This window comes from Anguilla anguilla, chromosome 8 (genome assembly GCF_013347855.1).
Source record: "Anguilla anguilla isolate fAngAng1 chromosome 8, fAngAng1.pri, whole genome shotgun sequence".
NCBI lineage: Eukaryota > Metazoa > Chordata > Actinopteri > Anguilliformes > Anguillidae > Anguilla > Anguilla anguilla.
Window position 1 is genome coordinate 54,539,494 of NC_049208.1, and position 22,531 is coordinate 54,562,024.

At 47.1% G+C, this 22,531-nt stretch overlaps 2 protein-coding genes across 8 annotated transcripts in view; both read right to left on the reverse strand.

The window, feature by feature from the left end:
• The window catches only part of LOC118234546 (biotinidase-like), a 29,483-nt gene extending 15,369 nt beyond the window's left edge, over positions 1-14,114 (reverse strand). Inside the window, exons 1-5 of one of the 7 annotated variants that reach the window (XM_035431139.1) lie at positions 13,455-14,056; positions 12,163-12,435; positions 3,800-4,075; positions 3,345-3,494; positions 1,683-2,816 (exon numbers count right to left, since the gene is read on the reverse strand). In XM_035431139.1, the coding sequence (XP_035287030.1) occupies positions 1,683-2,816; positions 3,345-3,494; positions 3,800-4,075; positions 12,163-12,435; positions 13,455-13,544 (1,923 nt within the window). In that variant the 5' untranslated portion in view covers positions 13,545-14,056. Of the gene's footprint in view, positions 1-1,519; positions 2,817-3,344; positions 3,495-3,799; positions 4,076-5,879; positions 6,135-8,647; positions 10,187-11,725; positions 11,876-12,162; positions 12,436-13,454 lie in introns of those variants that run through there. The other 6 variants (XM_035431145.1, XM_035431143.1, XM_035431141.1 and 3 more) reach the window with 6 other exon arrangements.
• A 530-nt stretch (positions 14,115-14,644) lies between these two features.
• On the reverse strand, positions 14,645-20,861 carry LOC118234550 (biotinidase-like). The gene is made up of 5 exons (XM_035431154.1): positions 20,749-20,861; positions 17,445-17,544; positions 17,260-17,408; positions 16,782-16,931; positions 14,645-16,223 (listed from the first exon to the last, which is right to left on the reverse strand). Exons 2-5 carry the CDS (start codon positions 17,503-17,505, stop codon positions 15,009-15,011), a joined length of 1,575 nt encoding a protein of 524 aa, XP_035287045.1. The 5' UTR covers positions 17,506-17,544; positions 20,749-20,861; the 3' UTR covers positions 14,645-15,008.
• Positions 20,862-22,531: the final 1,670 nt, after the last annotated feature.

Sequence of the window (22,531 nt, forward strand, 5' to 3'; positions counted from 1 at the left end):
ATTTAAACATTTTGTGATTTTAACAGAATTCCCAAACTCCTCGCTGTCACAGCCAATAGAGTCTTCTAAAATCCTTCCATTGACCTTTTATGTCGTCTGTGTGTTAATGTTGTATACCCTGGGCATACATTACACATGGGCATAATGAATAGGAACATCAGCCAAACATCATGTTAAATTTAGTCTATGTTTTGGCCATTTTTGTGCTGGCCTCTTGTCTATGGGGAAATTATCATGGGGCATCTCCGTAGGAAAAAAAACAAATCTCCACTTTCCTCTGTCTCTGAGGCTCTGTCAGACTCATCTTCACCCTCAGCATTACTGTTGTCTTAATTATAGTCATCCTTGTGAGCTTGTGTGTCTTTGAGCCTGTGTGCGTCAGTGAGCTTGTGTGTCTGAGATTGTGTCTGTGAGCTTGTGCACATTTGTTAGTTGTGTGCCAGTGAGCTTGTGCGCCCGTGAGCTTGTGCATCTGTGAGCTTGGGTGCGTGTGAGCTTGTGCATCTGTGAGCTTGGGTGCGTGTGAGCTTGTGCATCTGTGAGCTTGGGTGCGTGTGAGCTTGTGCGCCTGTGGGCTTGTGTGTCTGTGAGCTTGTGTGTCTGAGATTGTGTCTTTGAGCCTATGTGCATCAGTGAGCTTCTGGGCCTGTGAGCTTGTGCGTCTGAGATTGTGTCTGTGAGCCTGTGTGCGTCTGTGAGTTGTGTGCCTGTGAGCTTGTGCGCCTGTGAGCTTGTGTCTGTGAGCTTGTGCTGGAAAGCTTGTGTGTGATTCCGGTGTTTTAATAAAATCCTGGAAATAGGACAGAATAGAAGAGAACTTCATTGTCAAAACAAGCGGAAAATTTCCTGTGATGCGTGTAGCAGTTAGTTGTAGCACACATTCACAAAGACAGTATAATCAACAAAGTATTAAAACAATCAAGAATGCAGGAGATAAAGGAATAAGAACCCAGCCACAGTGATGGTGCAAAAAACAGGGTGACACAGTTAAACACCCGAAATAAGGGAAGTACAGGGCATTTCCTCACGGGCTGATTCACTGTGAGGTGAGGTTTGGGTGCGGTTGTGGTGAGGTGTGGGTGTGGTCATGGTGAGGTGTGGGTGCGGTTGTGGTGAGGTGTGGGTGTGGTCATGGTGAGGTATGGATATGGTCATGGTGAGGTGTGGTTGTGGTTGTGATGAGGTGAGGGTGTGGTCTTGGTGAGGTGTGGTTGTGGTTGTGATGAGGTGTGGTTGTGATGAGGTGTGGGTGTGGTCATGGCGAGGTATGGATATGGTCATGGTGAGGTTTGGTTGTGGTTGTGATGAGGTGAGGGTGTGGTCTTGGTGAGGTGTGGGTGTGGTCACGGTGAGCTGTGGGTGCGGTTGTGGTGCGTTGTGGGTGTGGTCACGGTGAGGAGAGGGTGTGGTTGTGGTGAGGTGTGGGTGTGGTCATGGTGAAATGTTGGTGTGGTTGTGGTGAGGTGTGGGTGTGGTCATGGTGAAATGTGGGTGTGGTTGTGGTGAGGTGTGGGTGTGGTCATGGTGAAGCATGGTTGTGGTGAGGTGTGGGTGTGGTCAGGGTGAGGTGTGGGTGTGGTCATGGTGAGGTGTGGGTGCGGTCAGGGTGAGGTGAGGGTGTGGTCATGGTGAGGTGGGGGTGTGTCCCGATCATACGCTCTGCCGCAGAGCGCAGCAGTCACCAGACCGCGCTCCATCCCGTGGCGGGTCATGTAGAAGCCCCGCCCCTCCCAGCCGCTGTGGTCGATGCGGTCCAGCTGCATGTGGCTCCCGAGCACGCTTGGGAACACGTGGCGCGTACTGAAGTTTCCCATCAGCCGGAAGTCCAGGAGCGTGTCGGCGTGGTCGATCGCTTTCCCACAGGCCTGAGGGGTGGGACCGCTGCACCTAATCAGCGCACACACCTGCAAGTACATTCTGTTCATATGCAGGCCGTCGAAGGCTGCCAGGGCGTAGAGCTCCTGGGGCGCAGTGCGCCTTCGGAACTGCAGGTGGCAGCAGAGCGCGTTATCGCACACAGACAGGTTACCCTCAGCACCCTCTATGAGCACCATGGTGTAATTGTCGCTCATCATATCCGCCTTGAAGGGGCTGCTGGGGGCAGCTGGCTCCTCTGGGTGACCCCTTCCCTCAGGGACAGTCCTCTGGCACTCCCCGTCCCCCTGCTGATAACACGGGGGCTCCTGGTCTCCTGAGATGGGTGGTGGGAGGGGGGGGCTGTGGGGTCGAAGGTCAGGCCTGAGGGAGTCCAGAACAGGAAGTGTTTTCACCAGCAGCCGGCCAGCTGGTGGCTCGCCCTCCTGTGCGTGGTAATATAGAGCCTCCCAGGGGCTGTATATCCCGCTGCCGGTCGTGTTCATCCCATCTACGCGAAGGTTAGCGGACAGGAGGGTGGTGCTAGTGGCGTAGGAGAAGGAGCGGTGAAACTGTACAGAATCCATCAGGGGAAGCGTGTTTATCCAGCCTGTGGAGAAGACCAGCTGCCGCACGCCCAGCTTCTCCACCAGCTCCATCGCTGGGTTGTAGAACATCATGTCGAAGCAGATGAACAGGCCGAAGCGACCAGCGAAGGGTGTGTCGAAGGTGATGAGCTGAGGGTCAGCAGGCGTGTCGAACTCGAATTCGAAGAACAGGTTCCGCTTGCGGTAACGCGCTACCAGTGTGCCGTTAGCACTGAACACCACATTCGTGTTAAACTGGTAGCGCCCATCGGGGGGGCAGGGGGTTGTCTGGGCATCGCAATCCTCACGCCCCCCCATGTTTGCCACCAGGTACAGGCTGTTGCTCTTGGCCATGCAGCTGAGACGATGCTGAACCTGTAGGTGGAGACAAATCCAAACAGAACTTCACAGCACCAAACAAGCGGTTACATCATACAACCACAATAAATTCATCAGACACATTGAGAAGGAGTAAAGTAAAACTTTCTAAATTAAATCTCTCTCACATAGTACAGTACCGCACTTCCTCCCTCACAGAACCTCACTTCGTCCTCCAGGGAGCCTTATTTCCTCCCCCCCAGAAAACCTCACTTCCTCCCCCTTAGTACCTCATTTCCTCCCATACAGAGCCTCACTTCTCCCCAGTGAACTTAACTTCCTCCCCCATAGTACCTAATTTCCTCCCAAACAGAGACACACTTCCCCCCACAAAACTTCCCCCCCAAGAGAATCTCCTCATCCTCCAAAGTAGCTTCCTTTCTCCCACATGGAACCTCCCACACAGTACCTCACTTCCTCACCCACAGAACTTCACTTCCTCCTACACAGTACCTTACTTAGTTCTTCCCTCACAGTACCTCACTTCCTCCCCCAGAGTACCTCAGCTCCTCCCCATCACAGTACCTCAGTATTAGGGAAGCGGGTTGGGTCAGAACAGGGGTTCCAGCTCACAGCCTTGGGGTCTGGCACTGTCTCCAGGTAACCAGTGATGGACTCCCTGGTGAAGTTAAAGCCATGGATGCCATCTTCTGGAAACACAATGATGTGGGCACCCTGAGGACAGGAAATAGAGAGTTACTGCACACTGAATATAGGAAGTACAGAGCAACAGCACCCTGAGCACCGGAAGTACATAGTTACTGCACCCTGAATGCAGGAAGTACACCCCGAACCAGCTGTGAGCACTTGTTGTGGGTGTGCAGATGTAGGTGAACAGGTGTATGCATACATTTGTAGGTATGCAGGTGCAGGTATGTACGGTTACAGGTGTAGGTTTGTTGCTATACTGGTGTAGGTGTGGAGGTTTACACGTGTAGGTTTACAGATGTATAGGTCCAGGTGTGCAGGTATGGTGTTACCTGTTTGGCGGCAGCAGCAGCCTGCTCCTCATACACGTCCAGGTTCTTATTCATGTGTTCCAGTGCTTCCTGCCGGCTCAGCGGAACCTTGGGCTGCAGGTTCCGAATGAGGTGGTGCTCGTACACGGCCGCCACGTAGGACCCACCCCCTGCCCCGCCCCCTTCTCCACCCCCCGCCCCGTCCACCCCCAGGCTCAGAAGGAGGACAGAAGCAGCACGCAGAATGTACTGCGCCATCGCTGAACCCAGATCATACCACCACCGATCCACTCCGCCCTGCAACAGAGAGACTCCAGGTAACAGCTGACCTCAGATCAGCAGGAAAACCCTCCACAGGGTGAAATGTTAGCCTGGCCCCAGTCAGAGGCTCAGTCCGAACCAGAGCCCCATGTACTGTTTCCTGTGTTCTGTGTACTAGCATACTGTGTACTATACTGTTGAGTGTGCAACATGCAGTATTAAAAAATATCCCCCAGACGTCCTACCTATGCAGTTGGCATTTAAATCTTGCGCAGCCTTGCTCACAAGTCGCCCTTGTCGTTGTTTTGTTGAAGTAAAATGTCAGTGAAGCAAACAATGTGTACTCAGCAAAAACCCAGAAATAAGTTTATCATCCGAGCATTTTAAGTACATTACATTCAGAGAAAATTTCTCCCGTTAAAGGGCAACTTGTAGGTTGGCATAACCGTGATTTAATATGTGGGGAAATGATGTAGAAATGGGGTTTTAATGTTAAAAATTTTAAAAATACGCTTAGAATGACATCTGTGCTTTCTTTTGTGACGTGCTCGGCCACGCCCACCTCAAATCCGAATTTTGACTAGTCAAAATTCCATTTAAAGATTTCTATAATGACACAAGAATCGTCATTCGACTTGTCACACATACCGAATGGTAATTAAAGAGATCTGGAATTCCGTTTTGAGTAGTGAAAATGGTATTTTCAGATATCTGAATTTGAATTATTCCTAGTCAAATCTGCTGTGCCTGACGTGACTGTGATGCAAGGCCTCGCAATGGATACTGGTCTTAATGTTTACTGTTTGAACAAGCTATGTTCATGGCTCAGGGTAGCTGATACTTTATGAGAATTAGACCTTGTCGGATCTATGTTCAGTAGTTTTTCCAACGACCTTCGGTATACAATTATTGCACGTCGCTTTGGATGAAAACGTCTGCCAAATAAAATATTTTGTAAATGCAATGTTTTGCAAACCTGATGCGATCAATTATGGTTTAAGAAATGGCTGTTGTTGTTCTCTAAAAAAAGTAAGAGAGAGGGTGAAACAGTTGTCTTGTTTTTAAAAAGTAAAGTTAACTGCTCATTTCTCGCACGGGCCGCAGCATTGAAAACCCTGACGAAGATGCTTGACTCTGGTTCAAGTTGGTCTGACATGGTGGTCGCTGCGTTAGTAGAACGAGGAAATTCGTACAAGGAGCCAGTTTTTGATATCTACAACTGCATTTTGACTAGTCAAAATGATAATAGAAGATGTCTATACATGTATCCCGACTAGTCAGAATGATCATTGAAGATATCTCCCAAATAATATCAGTCTCGTTTCAAGATATCCATAACTTCTTTGTAGATATCTTAAAAGGACTTTTGAGTAGTAATAACTCAAATTTGAGATATCTCCACTTCAGTTTTGACTAGTCATAACTCCAGTTCAAGATATCTACAATTGAATTTTGACTAGTAATATCTTAGTTTCAGATATAAAAAAAGATAATTTAGATATCTTCAATAACAAGAAATTAAAGATATCTTTAACTGGAATTATGACTAGTCAGAACTAAAGTGAAGATATCCTGAATTTGAGTTACGACTAGCCATAATTTAAAGGGAGATATCTGGAATTCACGTTTTAGATAGTCGAAACTGAATTGTAGATATCTTTAATTGCAGTTCCATTGAACTTAATGGAGAAATCTTACTAGTCAAAATGTCATTAAAGATATCTTAAATTGAAGGCATAGGCCTATACGTATACAGGTGGAGGTGTGTAGGTTTCTAGGTGAACAGGTGCAGGTGTGGAGGTTTAGATGTGTAGGTCCAGGTGTGCAGGTATGGTGTTACCTGTTTGGCGGCAGCAGCAGCCTGCTCCTCATACACGTCCAGGTTCTTCATGTGTTCCAGCGCTTCCTGCCGGCTCAGCGGAACCTTGGGCTGCGGCTTCCGAATGAGGTGGTGCTCGTAGGCCGCCACGTAGGACCCGCCCCCTTCTTCACCCCCTGCCCCCTCCACCCACAGGCTCAGCATGAGGACTGCAGCACCCAGAATACACCACGCCATTGTTGAACCCTGATCAGACCAGCGCCGATCCACTCTGCCCTGCAACAGAGAGACTCCAGGTAACAGCTGACCTCAGATCAGCAGGAAAACCCTCCACAGGGTGAAACGTTAGCCTGGCTAGCCTCGGTCCGAACCAGAGCCCCATGTACTGCTTCCTGTGTTCTGTGTGCTAGCATACTGTGTACTATACTGTTGAGCATGCAACATGCAGTATGCAAAAAATATCCTCCAAACGTCCTACCTATGCAGTTGGCATTTAAATCTTGCGCAGTCTTGCTCACAAGTCGCCCTTGTTGTTGTTTTGTTGAAGTAAAATGTCAGTGAAGCAAACAATGTGTACTCAGCAAAAACCCAGAAATAAGTTTATCATCCGAGGATTTTAAGTACACTACATTCAGAGAAAATTTATCCCGTTAACCTTCTCATCCAGTGTACCCAGCACGCCCTCAATAGTGTGAAAGGGCTCTGATTCGGACAGCACCCGAGTCTCGTCTGTTTAACTGCACTCTGTCTATTGCAGCGATGCTCGTACCAGCCTCTGGAGAGCCGCAGGATTTCTGTTTTTACTCAGCATTTCTTTCATTTCATTACTCCGTTAAATCCGTTGATTTACCCAGTTAACTCGGCTCACAAAAATTATTTGATCTGATTTGGTCGCTCTTAATGTTAAAAACCAAACACCAGCATAAATACATATTCAGTAGGAAAGCGAATTCAAATACCCGGCTAGGCTACCCAAGAAGGCAGGATAAGCTTCAGTTAACGCGAGTCTGTCTTCAATCGGCTAAATCTAACGTCTTTGATCTAACGTGGCTGCGTTATACAAGAACTGTCCTTCTGTTCGGAAGGAAAAAACTGTCTTGCACCATACACAAAACTTTACACTTATGATGCCATTGTAGTTTCCCAGCTAGTAAACTGGCGATATTCGACAGTATATCGTGCGTTAGCTAGACCCTTGCCCTGTTCTGCAGTGTTTTATTAAAGAAAATTCCGGACTCACCATCAGAGCTCCAAATACGCGGCTCTGTGGTAACAGCTGATAATAAAGCGTGTGGCGCTCATTTCTCCGAAATGAGTGTTGAAATTTCGGACATGTCCAAAAAGTAGCCTCGTGATTGGCTGCAACCTTTGCAAGGTCTTACATGGACATATCTTTTATCGACTGGATCACAGTCGTTCGGTTTCTGAGAAGCTGTACAGCAGTGGTGTCAAACTCGTTGCCATGGAGGGCCGTGTGTATGCAGGTTTTCATTCCAACCAATTAATGCTGCCTTAATTGAGTCCAATTACTCATTCAGCCATATGCGTTTAACTGCACTGAAGCACAGAATATAAGAAAATTTTTATTTAGACAATGCGGGTCACCATAGACGTCGGGTCACCATTGTGCACAAACCTGCATCCCTAATTCAGCAAATAATTTAACTAATTATATAATCAAGATCTGAGGCTGGAATGAAAACCTGCATACACACGGCCCTCCATGGCACGAGTTTGACACCACTGCTGTACAGTGTATCGTTAAAGTATTCGCTCAGACTAATTTGTAGACGTGTCCCCTCCTCTCCATTTTTCCTCTCCTTTTTAATTTCCCTACTCAATGTGTTGCACATTTGTTGCAACACCTTATTATTTACTTGCGATTGTTGATCTATCAACTTGATGTCTTTAGATGTACTACGTTCTGTCGTGCATTTGCACTTTGTGTTTCAAATAAAAATAATTATAAAAATGAGAAGGTGTATCGCCTTCGCAGCACTGATTTTAAAAAACGAACACTATCGATGCTGCTTTATTTTAGACGAACTCTACATGGAATTGCCATTTAAATCTGGCAGTTCGCCTTCCGTTTCAAACCGCGCTGCTAGTTAACTTTTTACAGTCCTCGTGCAACCCTAACCCTTTGGCCGTGTTTTTTTTCGGGAAACGACATTACCCAACTGGCAGGCCAAGACAAATTTACTGAAACATAAAACAGACCACAGTCTAAAGTACAGCCACATTTAATATTACCAGTGTAATCCACTGTAATGTTAAATTTCGCTGTGTAATGCACTGGAATATGATTTAATGTAACACAAGAATTAAATTAAACTAAGCCATGGCAAATATGCTTAAATATGTTAAGAAAAATGTAAATATGAAAAAATGTGTTTTATTTCTTTTAACAATCATTGTAAACTGTTTGTTTGAAGGAGGCAAATATAGTTCTTTATATGTAGACATTTATTATGATGCCATTGTAGGTTCCCAGCTAACTTCAGTTTTGACTATGTACCTGCACATAAACACAGGATTTTCTGCGTACTAATTTAGTGTGCAACTGGAGTTCAGTATCTGCTGATTGCCAGTAAGTCTCCTGTTAGTACGCCCCCCCCCCCCCCCCATCCCCCCACAATACAGACTCAGGTGTTCTTATAAACTGACTCCTGGCCACAGGGTAAGAGTCACACAAGAGCTTTTCTCACAGTGCACACAGCAGAAGTGTGCTAGAGAGCCACTGTTTTCACAAATGCAAAAAATGTCATATCATTCTGAGCTTTCATTTGAACTTATTGATGATTTTTTATTGAGATCTTACAGTTTTCGTGCTACTTTGGCAGCTACAGTGTGGATCTCCAGAGAGAATTAGCTCCACCGATGAGGGAAAATGTCACCACCCCAGTTACTGAATGCAGATTTCACCCCCCACTTTACCTGTTTACCCCCCCCACTTTACCTGCTTACCATACCCTTCGCTGTCCCAGGACAGAAATGAAAATACAAGCTAAATTCCAGTTCTCACCCTTCCAGTGTAGTTCTACACACACACTTCACTCCATTCCCCATGATGCACCAAATGGCTGCATGTGCACGTGTTCATATTCCAGTGTGAGACAGTCAGTATTTCTACACGTTTATATCACTCCCCTGATGGCGGTGTGGGTGTGGTCCCGGTCATACGCTCTGCCGCAGAGCGCAGCAGTCACCAGACCGCGCTCCATCCCGTGGCGGGTCATGTAGAAGCCCCGCCCCTCCCAGCCGCTGTGGTCGATGCGGTCCAGATGCATGTCACTGCCGAGCACGCTTGGGAACACGTGGCGCGTGCTGAAGTTTCCCATCAGCTGGAAGTCCAGGAGCGTGTCGGCATGGTCGATCGCTTTCCCACAGGTCTGAGGGGTGGGACCGCTGCACCTAATCAGTGCACACACCTGCAAGTACGTTCTGTTCATATGCAGGCCATCGAAGGCTGCCAGGGCGTAGAGCTCCTGGGGTGCAGTGCGCCTTCGGAACTGCAGGTGGCAGCAGAGTGCGTTATCACACACAGACAGGTTTCCCTCAGCACCCTCTACGAGCACCATGGCGTAATGGTCGTATATCATCACTGCCTTGAAGGGGCTGCTGGGGGCAGCTGGCTCCTCTGGGCGACTCCTTCCCTCAGGGACAGTCCGCTGGCACTCCCCGTCCCCCTGCTGATAGCACGGGGGCTCCTGGTCTCCTGAGATGGGTGGTGGGAGGGGGGGGCTGTGGGAGTCCAGAACAGGCAGAGTTTTCACCAGCAGCCGGCCAGCTTCTGGCTCGCCCGCCCCCGCATGGTGATGTAATGTCTCCCGGGGGCTGAATATCCCGCTGCCGGTCATTGCCTCAGCATCTACGCGAAGGTTAGCGGACAGGAGGGTGGTGTTGGTGGCGTAGGAGAAGGAGCGGTGAAACTGTACAGAATCCATCAGGGGAAGCGTGTTTATCCAGGCGGTGGGGTAGACCAGCTGCCGCACGCCCAGCTTCTCCACCAGCTCCATCGCTGGGTTGTAGAACAGGATGTCGAAGCAGGTGAACAGGCCGAAGCGACCAGCGAAGGGTGTGTCGAAGGTGATGAGCTGGGGGTCAGCAGGCGTGTCAAACTCGAATTCGAATTCGATGTACAGGTTCCGCTTGCGGTAACGCGCTACCAGTGTGCCGTTAGCACTGAACACCACATTCGTGTTAAACTGGTAGCGCCCATCGGGGGGGCAGGGGGGGGTCTGGGCATCGCAATCCTCACGCCCCGGCATGTTTGCCACCAGGTACAGGCTGTTGTTCTTAGCCATGCAGCTGAGACGATGCAGAACCTGCAGGTGGAGACAGGCCCAAATGCACCACAATGAATTGTTAAGAAACGTAAAAATCGGAATTAAGTAAATGTTCCAAATTAAGGCTCTGTCTCAAATGGAAAGAATGCTGCCTTCGAAGGTTGTATTCCCAGGTTGCAAGGCATCGAGGGACGTCTCATTTCAAGTGAACAAGAAACGATGCCTACTAAGGTGCCTTCGTTCAGATGATTTTAAGGGCAGCATCGGATGTACCCTTCACCGGTTAGGATGTCCCAGAGCTCTTTTACCTCAGGCTACTTACGTTAGAATAATAGAAGCTGAGAACCAACATATTTTTTAAACTGTTAATACACTGGAATAATAATAACTTCCAATTACATCGTAAACACGTTCCTTTTCTGTAACTTCATCCTGCCTTCAAAGTCCATCCTAAATTCATTGAGTTTTGAGGTTCCGTTTCCGTTAGGACGATACCTCTGGAGAGAGCCGATTTCTGAGGATGCAGGTTAAGCTCCTCTCTTACATTGTACATTACCTCACTTCCACCCACGCAGAACCTCACTTCCTCTCACACAACCTCACTTCCACCCACGCAGAACCTCACTTCCTCTCACACAACCTCACTTTCACCCACACACAACCTCACGTCCGCACACAAGTACATCATTATCTCCCACACAGTATTTCTCTTCATCTCACAGAACCTCACTAACCCTAACCCTCACACACAACCTTGTTTCCTCCCACACAGAACTTTACTTCCTCTCACACATTGACTCACTTCCTTCCATAAAACCTTTCCTCCCACTCACCGTACATCACATCCTCCCACAAAGACCCTCAGTCCCTCCCACACAGAACTTCATTCCTCTCACAAAGACCCTTGTTTCCCTCTACACAGTACCTCACTTCCCCTCACACAGAACCTTGTATCCTTCGACAGAGAACCCTGCTCCTACACAGTACTTCTGTAAATCCTAGGATTTACCTCACTTCTTCTCATACAACCTTGCTTCCTCCCACATAGAACCTCACTTCCTCCTCCACAGAACCTCACATTCTCACACACAGAACTTAACTTCCTCCCTCATAGTACCTCACTTTGTCCTCCAGGGAGCCTTATTTCCCTCCCCCCCCCCCCAGAAAACTCCACTTTCTCCCCTATAGTACCTAATTTCCTCCCAAACAGAGACTCACTTCCCCCCCAGAGAACTCCCCCCCCCCCCCCCCCCCCCCAAGAGAATCTCACTTCATCCTCCAAAGTAGCTTCCTTTCTCCCACATGGAAACTCACTTCCTCCCCCCATAGAACCTCACTTCCTCCCACATGGAACCTCACTTCCTCCCCCCATAGAACCTCACTTCCTCCCACATGGAACCTCACTTCCTCCCCCACAGAACTTCACTTCCTCCCCCATAGTACTTTGCTTCCTCCTACACTGAGCCTACTTCCTCTTCCATAGTACCTTGTTTCCTCCCACACAGTACCTCAGTTCCTCCCCATCACAGTACCTCACTTCCTCCCCCAGAGTACCTCAGTTCCTCCCCATCACAGTACCTCAGTATTAGGGAAGCGGGTCGGGTCAGAACAGGGGTTCCAGCTCACAGCCGTGGGGTCTGGCACCGTCTCCAGGTAACCAGCGATAGACTCCCTGCTGAAGTTAAAGCCATGGATGCCATCTTCTGGAAACACAATGATGTGGGCACCCTGAGGACAGGAAGTAGAGAGTTACTGCATCCTGAATGCAGGAAGTACACCCCAAACCAGCTGTGAGCACTTGTTGTGGGTGTGCAGATGGAGGTGAACAGGTGTATGCATACATTTGTAGGTATACAGGTGCAGGCATGCAAGGTTACAGGTGTGGGTTTATTGTTATACTGGTGTAGGTGTGGAGGTTCACATGTGTAGGTTTACAGATGTATAGGTCCAGGTGTGGAGGTTTACACGTGTAGGTTTACAGATGTATAGGTCCAGGTGTGCAGGTATGGTGTTACCTGTTTGGCGGCAGCAGCAGCCTGCTCCTCATACACGTCCAGGTTCTTATTCATGTGTTCCAGCGCTTCCTGCCGGCTCAGCGGAACCTTGGGCTGCAGGTTCCGAATGACGCGGTGCTCGTACACGGCCGCCACGTAGGACCCACCCCCTGCCCCGCCCCCTTCTCCACCCCCTGCCCCATCCACCCCCAGGCTCAGCATAAGGACTGCAGCACCCAGAATACACCACGCCATTGTTGAACCCTGATCAGACCAGCGCCGATCCACTCTGCCCTGCAACAGAGAGACTCCAGGTAACAGCTGACCTCAGATCAGCAGGAAAACCCTCCACAGGGTGAAACGTTAGCCTGGCCCCGGTGAGAGGCTCGGTCCGAACCAGAGCCCCATGTACTGCTTCCTGTGTTCTGTGTGCTAGCATACCGTGCACTATACTGTTGAGCATGCAACATGCAGTATTAAAAAATATCCCCCAGACGTCCTACCTATGCAGTTGGCATTTAAATCTTGCGCAGCCTTGCTCACAAGTCGCCCTTGTTGTTGTTTTGTTGAAGTAAAATGTCAGTGAAGCAAACAATGTGTACTCAGCAAAAACCCAGAAATAAGTTTATCATCCGAGTATTTTAAGTACACTACATTCAGAGAAAATTTCTCCCGTTAACTTTCTCATCCAGTGTACCCAGCACGCCCACTCAATAGTGTGAAAGGGCTCTGATTCGGACAGCACCCGAGTCTCGTCTGTTTAACTGCACTCTGTCTATTGCAGCGATGCTCGTACCAGCCTCTGGAGAGCCGCAGGGTTTCTGTTTTTACTCAAACTTTAATTCATTTCATTACTCCGTTAAATCCATTGGTTTATCCAGTTAACTCGGCTCACAAAAATGATTTGATCTGATTTTGTCGCTCTTAATGTGAAAAAAACTGCGAGCAGATTCTGCGATACATTGGCGCTAAACACCAAACACCAGCATAAATACACATTCAGTAGGAAAGCGAATTCAAATACCCGGCTAGGCTACCCAAGAAGGCAGGATAAGCTTCAGTTAACGCAAGTCCCGGTTCTGTCTTCAATAGGCTAAATCTAACGTCTTTGATCTGACGTGAGCTGCGTTATACAAGAACTGTCCTTCTGTTCGGAAGGACAAAACTGTCCTGCACCATACACAAAACTTTACACTTAGGATGCCATTGTAGTTTCCCAGCTAGTAAACTGGCGATATTCGACAGTATATCTTGCGTTAGCTAGACCCTTGCCCTGTTCTGCAATGTTTTATTAAAGAAAATTCCGGACTCACCATCTGGCGAAAGAGAGCTCCAAATACGCGACTCTGTGATAACGGCTGATAATAAAGCGTGTGGCGCTCATTTCGGAGAATTTCGGACATGTCCAAAACGTAGCCTCGTGATTGGCTGCAACCTTTGCAAGGTCTTACGTGGACATATCTTTTATCGACTGGATCACAGTCGTTCGGTTTCTGAGAAGCTGTACAGTGTATCGTTAAAGTGTTCGCTCAGACTAATTTGTAGACGTGTCCCCTCCTCTCCATTTTTCCTCTCTTCTTTTTAATTTCCCTACTCAATGTGTTGCACATTTGTTGCAACACCTTATTATTTACTTGCGATTGTTGATCTACCAACTTGATGTCTTTAGATGTACTACGTTCTGTCGTGCATTTGCACTTTGTGTTTCAAATAAAAATAATTATAAAAATGAGAAGGTGTATCGCCTTCGCAGCACTGATTTAAAAAAACGAACACCATCGATGCGGCTTTGTTTTAGACGAACTATACATGGAATTGCCATTTAAATCTGCCAGTTCGCCTTCCGTTTCAAACCGCGCTGCTAGTTAACTTTTTACTGTCCTCGTGCAACCCTAACCCTTTGGCCGTGTTACGACATTACCCAACTGACAGGCCAAGACAAATTTACTGAAACATAAAACAGACCACAGTCTAAAGTACAGCTACATTTAATATTACGCAGTGTAATCCACTGTAATGTTAAATTTCGCTGTGTAATGCACTGGAATATGATTTAATGTAACACAGGAATTAAATAAAACTAAGCCATGGAAAAGATGCTTAAATATGTTAAGAAAAATGTAAATATGAAAAAATGTGTTTTATTTCTTTTAACAATCATTGTAAACTGTTTGTTCTTTATATGTAGACATTTATTATGATGCCATTGTAGGTTCCCAGCTCACTTCAGTTTTGACTATGTACCTGCACATAAACACAGGATTTTCTGCGTACTACTTTAGTGCACAACTGGAGTTCAGTATCTGCTGATTGCCAGTAAGTGTCCTGCTAGTACGCCCACCCGTCCCCCCCCCCATCCCCCCCAATACAGACTCAGGTGTTCTTATAAACTGACTCCTGGCCACAGGGTAAGAATCACACAAGAGCTTTTCTCACAGTGCACACAGCAGAAGTGTGCTAGAGAGCCACCGTTTTCACAAATGCAAAAAATGTCATATCGTTCTGAGCTTTCATTTGAACTTATTGATGATTTTTTATTGAGATCTTACAGTTTTCGTGCTACTTTGGCAGCTACAGTGTGGATCTCCAGAGAGAATGAGCTCCACCGATGAGGGAAAATTTCACCACCCCAGTTACTGAATGCAGATTTCACCCCCCACTTTACCTGTTTACCCCCCCCCCACTTTACCTGCTTACCATACCCTTCGCTGTCCCAGGACAGAAACAAAAATACAAGCTAAATTCCAGTTCTCACCCTTCCAGTGTAGTTCTACACACACACTTCACTCCATTCCCCATGATGCACCAAATGGCTGCATGTGGACGTGTTCATATTCCAGTGTGAGACAGTCAGTATTTCTACACGTTTATATCACTCCCCTGACGGCGGTGTGGGTGTGGTCCCGGTCATACGCTCTGCCGCAGAGCACAGCAGTCACCAGACCGCGCTCCATCCCGTGGCGGGTCATGTAGAAGCCCCGCCCCTCCCAGCCGCTGTGGTCGATGCGGTCCAGCTGCATGTGGCTCCCGAGCACGCTTGGGAACACGTGGCGCGTGCTGAAGTTTCCCATCAGCCGGAAGTCCAGGAGCGTGTCGGCGTGGTCGATCGCTTTCCCACAGGTCTGAGGGGTGAGACCGCTGCACCTAATCAGCGCACACACCTGAACATAGAACGTTCTGTTCATATGCAGGCCATCGAAGGCTGCCAGGGCGTAGAGCTCCTGGGGTGCAGTGCGCCTTCGGAACTGCAGGTGGCAGCAGAGTGCGTTGTCACACACAGACAGGTTTCCCTCAGCACCCTCTACGAGCATCATGGCGTAATGGTCGTATATCATCACTGCCTTGAAGGGGCTGCTGGGGGCAGCTGGCTCCTCTGGGCGACCCCTTCCCTCAGGGACAGTCCGCTGGCACTCCCCGTCCCCCTGCTGGTATTGCTGGGATTCCTGCTCTCCTGAGAAGGTTGGTGGGAGGGGGGGGCCTGTTCTGGACTCCATCAAGTCAGGCCTGATGGAGTCCAGAACAGGCAGAGTTTTCACCAGCAGCTGGCCGGCTTCTGGCTCGCCCGCCCGTGCATGGTGATATAGAGCCTCCCGGGGGCTGAATATTCCGCTACCGGTCATTGCCTCAGCATCTACGCGAAGGTTAGCGGACAGGAGGGTGGTGTTGGTGGCGTAGGAGAAGGAGCGGTGAAACTGTACAGAATCCATCAGGGGAAGCGTGTTTATCCAGGCTGTGGGGAAGATGAGCTGCCGCACCCCCAGCTTTTCCACCAGCTCCATCGCTGGGTTGTAGAACAGGATGTCGAAGCAGGTGAACAGGCCGAAGCGACCAGCGAAGGGTGTGTCGAAGGTGATGAGCTGGGGGTCAGCAGGCGTGTCAAACTCAAATTCGATGTACAGGTTCCGCTTGCGGTAACGCGCCACCAGTGTGCCGTTAGCACTGAACACCACATTCGTGTTAAACTGGTAGCGCCCATCGGGGGGGCAGGGGGGGGTCTGGGCATCGCAATCCTCACGCCCCGGCATGTTTGCCACCAGGTACAGGCTGTTGTTCTTGGCCATGCAGCTGAGACGATGCAGAACCTGCAGGTGGAGACAGGCCCAAATGCACCACAATTAATTGTTCAGAAACGTAAAGATTTGGTGATTCATGAGATGAAGTGATTTACCTCACTTCATCTCATACAACCTTATTTCCTCTCACACTGTACCTCACCTCCTCCTCCACAGAACCTCACATTTCCACACACAGAATCTCATGACCTTACTCAAAACCTGACTTCCTTTCACCCAGAACTTTACATCCTCTCACATAGAACCTTGCTTCTTCCTAAACAGTTCCTCATTTGCTCCCACACAGTATCTCACATCCTGCCACGCAGAACATCACTTCCACACAGTATCTCAATTCATCTCACACAACCTCACTAACCCTAACCCTCACAGTACCTCACTTCCTCTTACACAGAACCTTGTTTTTTCCCCTCACAGAACCTCACTTCCTCCCACACCACATTTCACATCCTTCCACAGAGAACCTCACTTCTACTCGCGGGACCTTGCTTCCTCCTGCACAGATCCTAACTTACTCTCAAGCAGTACCCCACCTCACAGTACCTCAGTTCCTCCCCATCACAGTACCTCAGTATTAGGGAAGCGGGTTGGGTCAGAACAGGGGTTCCAGCTCACAGCCGTGGGGTCTGGCACCGTCTCCAGGTAACCAGCAATGGACTCCCTGCTGAAGTTAAAGCCATGGATGCCATCTTCTGGAAACACAATGATGTGGGCACCCTGAGGACAGGAAGTAGAGAGTTACTGCACACTGAATGCAGGAAGTACAATCCAACACAATTGATGTTGTGTATGCGTATGTATGTGTATGCATATGTTTATAGATGCACAGGTGTAGGTTCATATGTTTACAGGTGAAGGGATGTAGGTTTATATTTGAAGGCATAGGCCTATACGTATACAGGTGGAGGTGTGTAGGTTTCTAGGTGAACAGGTGCAGGTGTGGAGGTTTACACGTGTAGGTTAACAGATGTATAGGTCCAGGTGTGGAGGTTTACACGTGTAGGTTTACAGATGCATAGGTCCAGGTGTGCAGGTATGGTGTTACCTGTTTGGCGGCAGCAGCAGCCTGCTCCTCATACACGTCCAGGTTCTTATTCATGTGTTCCAGCGCTTCCTGTCGGCTCAGCGGAACCTTGGGCTGCAGGTTCCGAATGAGGTGGTGCTCGTACACGGCCGCCACGTAGGACCCACCCCCTGCCACGCCCCCTTCTCCACCCCCTGCCCCGCCACCTTCCCCGTCCACCCCCAGGCTCAGCATGAGGACTGCAGCACCCAGAATACACCACGTCATCGTTGAACCCAGATCAGACCAGCACCGATCCACTCTGCCCTGCAACAGAGAGACTCCAGGTAACAGCTGACCTCAGATCAGATTCGCCCCTTAAACTTTCTCATCCAGGATAACCATTACATTACAGGCATTTAGCAGACGCTCTTATCCAGAGCGACCTACACAACTTTCTACATTGCATCCATTTATACGGCTGGATATATACTGAAGTGATGCAGGTTAATTACCTTGCTCAAGGGTACAACAGCAACTGACCCATTATACTATATCTGCCTTGCCCCTGTGATTGGTTAAATCTTCCATCTGTGATCTAACATGAGCTGCGTTATGTTAGAACTGTCCTAGTGTTCAACCGGACAAGACCATCATGCACCATGAACAGAACTTTACACTTATGATGCCATTATAGTTTCCCCGCCTGTTATACAAACCTGTGACATTCAACAGCATAATAAGAAAGCATAATTTACCATCAGATAATGCAGTGCATTAGCCAGACTTTTACCCTGTTTTACTAAAGAAAATTCCGGACTCGCCATCTGGTGAAGGATCGCGACGTGACTCCGTAATGACAGCTGATAAAGCATACATGCCACTCAATTCCAAGAAATGAGCGGTGAAATTTCACACGTCAAGAAAGTAGCTTCGTGGTTGGCTACAACCTTTACGAGGCCTTGGCATATTTTGGGGGACATAATTTAAAATCAGCTGGATTAGCAGTCTTTGGGTTTGTGGGAAGGTGTATTGTCTTCAGAGCGCTGTCAATGTCAATACACGAACAACAGCAGTGCTGCTTTATTTGAAATGAATCTTTCAGAATTTTTTTTATCTGCCAGTTTCCCAACCTGCCTGCTGTGCTGCTCGTGAACTTTCACTGTCCTCATGCAACTCTAAGTGGACTTCAGCCGTGTCGTTACGGCAACGACATGACCCAACAGACAGCAGGCCAAGACTAATTTATTGAAACGTCTGGCTGTCTAAAGTACAGCCACATTTAATATAATACAGTGTAATCCCCTGCAATGTTAACTTTTGTTGTGTAATGCACTGTAATTATGTAAAAGGATTATTTAAATTAGGGACTTGGGGGGCAGGGAGGTCAGAGAGTGAAAAGGGTAGGGAGGTGCAGAATGCCTGGATGGAAGGTGTCAGGACTTCCTATAAGAGTAAACACCAATGAAATGTTTTTTTGAAAGTAGAAAAGTAAAATAGGGTAAGCAAATCTTTTGGAATGGTGAGGGGCGAGGGAACAGGAGATGATGTGCAGAAGTAGAGATGACATTTCACACAGGAAGTAGTTGATATTTGGACTAGCCTGCCCGGTCATGTTGTAGAGCAGTGGTGTCAAACTCGTTGCCATGGAGGGCCGTGTGTATGCAGGTTTTCATTCCAGCCTCAGATCTTGATTATATAATTAGTTAAATTATTTGCTGAATTAGGGATGCAGGTTTGTGCACAATGGTGACCCGACGTCTATGGTGACCCGCATTGTCTAAATAAAAATTCTTATATTCTGTGCTTCAATGCAGTTAAACGCATATGGCTGAACGAGTAATTGGACTCAATTAAGGCAGCATTAATTGGTTGGAATGAAAACCTGCATACACACGGCCCTCCATGGCAACGAGTTTGACACCACTGTTGTAGAGGGTGAAACTCAAGACCACTCAAGAAGGGATTTTCAAGACCAGTCTTGATACAGTGTTAGATAATCTCATCTGTAGACAATCAGAGCACTAGCTACAATTTAGTCAGGAAAATAGCACTGTTGGTCTGAATGGCCTGCTCTCATCATTATGTTATGTAATGCAACTCAGGTATTTAATAAAACTAGGCCATAGCATCCATCTATTATCTATACCTGCTTATCCTGGTCACCGGGGGTGCTGGAGCCTATCCCAGCATGCATTGGGTGAGAGGCAGGAATACACCCTGGACAGGTCGCACACACGAATGCACTGACCATTTACTCACACACTCATATCTACGGGCAATTTAGAGAATCCAATTAGCCTACCTACATGTCCTTGGACTGTGGGAGGAAACCAGAGCATCACAAACTCCACACAGAAAGGCCCATCCCAGGATTTGAACCCAGGACATTGCCTGTGAAACGGGCCCTTAAAAACACAAATCATATAAATAATGCACTACTTTTACATATCCTGTACTGGCACACATTATGGAAACACTTCAAACTCTTCACCAAACACACTTTGACGACGAATGCAATATCTTGCAACAATTTCTCTCTCTGGCATATGTATTTTTCGGTTTCTGTATTGTGTGGGTATATGTCCACACAATCCAAATGTATGTAATCGTAAACAATCGTTTAGTGACTAACAGATCACACAGATTTGAAATTGCATGCTAGCTTACTGGTATTGCTAGACAGCCAGACACCGCTTTGCGGGGTTCAACCGAACGGGGTTGTTAGCCAATTGTCAGGAGACTTTTAATTAACCAATTAATTGGACTAATTTAACTCAGCCTGGATATTCGTAAATATATTGAACTCAACTTTAAATTTAGGCTACGTAGTGGCATCGACTGATACAGCTGTTTGGATCAAACAGACACTAGACGGGAACCGGAGAATAATGTAGTCTTCGGATAGATTTTCGCTGATATATGTAGACCACGAAACACGTGTAAATGAAAACACTTAAAGAAGAGACAAAAAGACAAATTAAAGACTGTTTGTATTGTATAATATGGAAGTGTATTGAATCGCCTTACTTTGTGTAAACTTTTAAAGCCATTAAGACAGTTAGGTGTCCTCCACGCGCGCAATAGTTTTTACCCCTACCTCGGGGTTAAATGGGCGGCAGGGTAGTGTAATGGGTAAGGACCTGGTCTTGTAACCTAAAGCCCACAGATTCGATTCCCTTGAGCAAGGTACTTAACCTGCATTGTTTCTAGCTGTATAAATGGATTTGAGCTCTCGATAAGAGCCTCAGCTAAATGCATGTAATGAAATGTAAAATGTAACATTTCACTCTCGGTACCTTCGGTCAGATTGCTAGTGTTATGGTATGTCCCAGAAATTTCTTTGTGGCGTGTAATCATAGCCAATGCATGTAGGTTGTTTGTATTAAAAGTAACGAACCTATCTCCGGTAATATTTTCAGAATTTAGCCAAATAGCGACAGCCTTTCTGTCCAAATCCAGATAATGACGCATGATCAAAAAGCATCGTTCACATCAGAGAATAACACCGTGAGTTGGCCCGGCCATTACCCTGTTCTATAAGAGAAGTTTTCGGATTTAGCATCTGATGAAGGCTTTCAAGCTCTGCGTCTCTGCGATGACCGCCGATAGTAAATTAGCCCGTGCACGCCGTTCATTTATAAGAATTGATTGATGCAATTTCGCACGTCAAAAAAGTAGCCTTGTAATTGGCTGCAAGCTTTGTAAGGATTTACGCGTGCATATTTGTTTTTAATCGACTGGATTAGCAATCGTTCGGTTTGTGAAAAGATATAGGCAACCGTCTTCGCAGCACTGACGTAAATAAATGAACACCAGTGCTGCGTTGTTCTCGACGGCCACCGGGTGAGGGAAGTCCGGACCTTTTCATTAACGCATGTGTGTTCGTTTTTTGTATGTTTGTTTGCCTATATTTTAATGAATTGAGTAAGGGAGTACTTGCTAGGTGGGGGAAAGTTTCAACTGTAAGTGTAATTTAGTGTTGTGGTACTAGTGATTATGGGTTGTGTAGCCATAATGGGGTTTGAAGTGTGTACAGTTAACTTATATACTTAAATAAGGCCTGCTCACACTTTAAAGGGGTGTGTGATGCGAACAGCTTTTGAACTGGTATTGCCGTGACACAAGTGTGGACCTGTTTACAAGAGGGAAACATCGTGTAGATTATGGTAAAAAGCTACAGTACCCATTTTTAACTATAGCCTTGAATGTGTTTCTTGCATGAGTAATGTTGACTTATGCCACCCATTGATTGCAAGTTTTTAAACTATTAAATAAAGCTATTTTGCTCCATGACTGTGGTGTCCGCCCCTGTGTGTGTAAAACTGGCAACTCTAACCGGACCATACCGATTAAGCAAATAAAGGTGATGGCAGCCTTACGTTACCCTGTTGATCGAGTTGGTGTTCACCCCCTGCCGGTGAGATTTGGTTCATTACAATATGTAATGAAAAACTGGCGACTGTTTCGGAAGCGAAGAGCGACACCACCGGGCTTTGGAGACTTGCTGTATCCGCCTCCTCCCACGACTTTCCGAAACATTTGGACTTAAAGGAGTACCATGGTGGTTGAACGTGACACTTCCCAGTTGCCTTTAGGCAACAACAAAACAAATGTGCATAATTTTATTATTCAGTCATTTCAATGTACTTTAAAACGTATTTTTCTAAGCCTAAATTTCCCACTATAAAAGTTCACCCGAACCGTCTGGGCGTGGTAATGAGAACTGTCAGTTAGCTATGATTGACAGACCGTGCCCCGTTACCATAGCTACCCCCATGATAAGCGCTCTTTTTGGGAGACTTTTCACAAGCTAGCTAGCTTAGTAGTATATCAAGTATCGATAGATACCTAAGGTAAGGACGTTGACTTGTATCCAATTATAATTTTTGTTATCTAGCTAGCCAAGTTAAGATAAAAGCACAACTATAACGTCCTCATAAAAGCAAACTAGCTAGCTAACGTTATCGATAACATTGTCTTATGAAAGCAAACTACCTAGCTAGCTAACGTTAGCTAGCTAGCTAAATTAATATAACCAGAAATAATCTAATAGTCCTTAAAAGGCACTCTAATTTAAGTGAACCTAACGTTATTCAAATATTTGCATTGTCTTGCCCGTAAACCAGCGGCGTCAAAAACCCTTAATTGTACTACCTTTTTGAATTGAGTTTTAATTCTGAAATCAGGGATTGATCTTTCAGCCGATGTACATAATTTTTAGTATTTTTTTATTTTATCCCCTTCCATTGTGTTGGCACTCGTCGCGCCAAGGTGTGTGCATTCACAGATCTCGTTTGAGGATTACTTGAGC

What these genes read in the sequence shown, in the direction of transcription:
- LOC118234550 (XM_035431154.1), bottom strand. Translation starts at nt 17,505, where the DNA reads ATGACGTGGTGTATTCTGGGTGCTGCAGTCCTCATGCTGAGCCTGGGG. An exon ending in CCTGGGGGTGGACGGGGAAG is followed by an intron (nt 17,409 to 17,444) that starts GTGGCGGGGCAG and finishes GGGGCGTGGCAG; the next exon opens with GGGGTGGGTCCTACGTGGCG. An exon ending in CTGCTGCTGCCGCCAAACAG is followed by an intron (nt 16,932 to 17,259) that starts GTAACACCATAC and finishes TCCTGTCCTCAG; the next exon opens with GGTGCCCACATCATTGTGTT.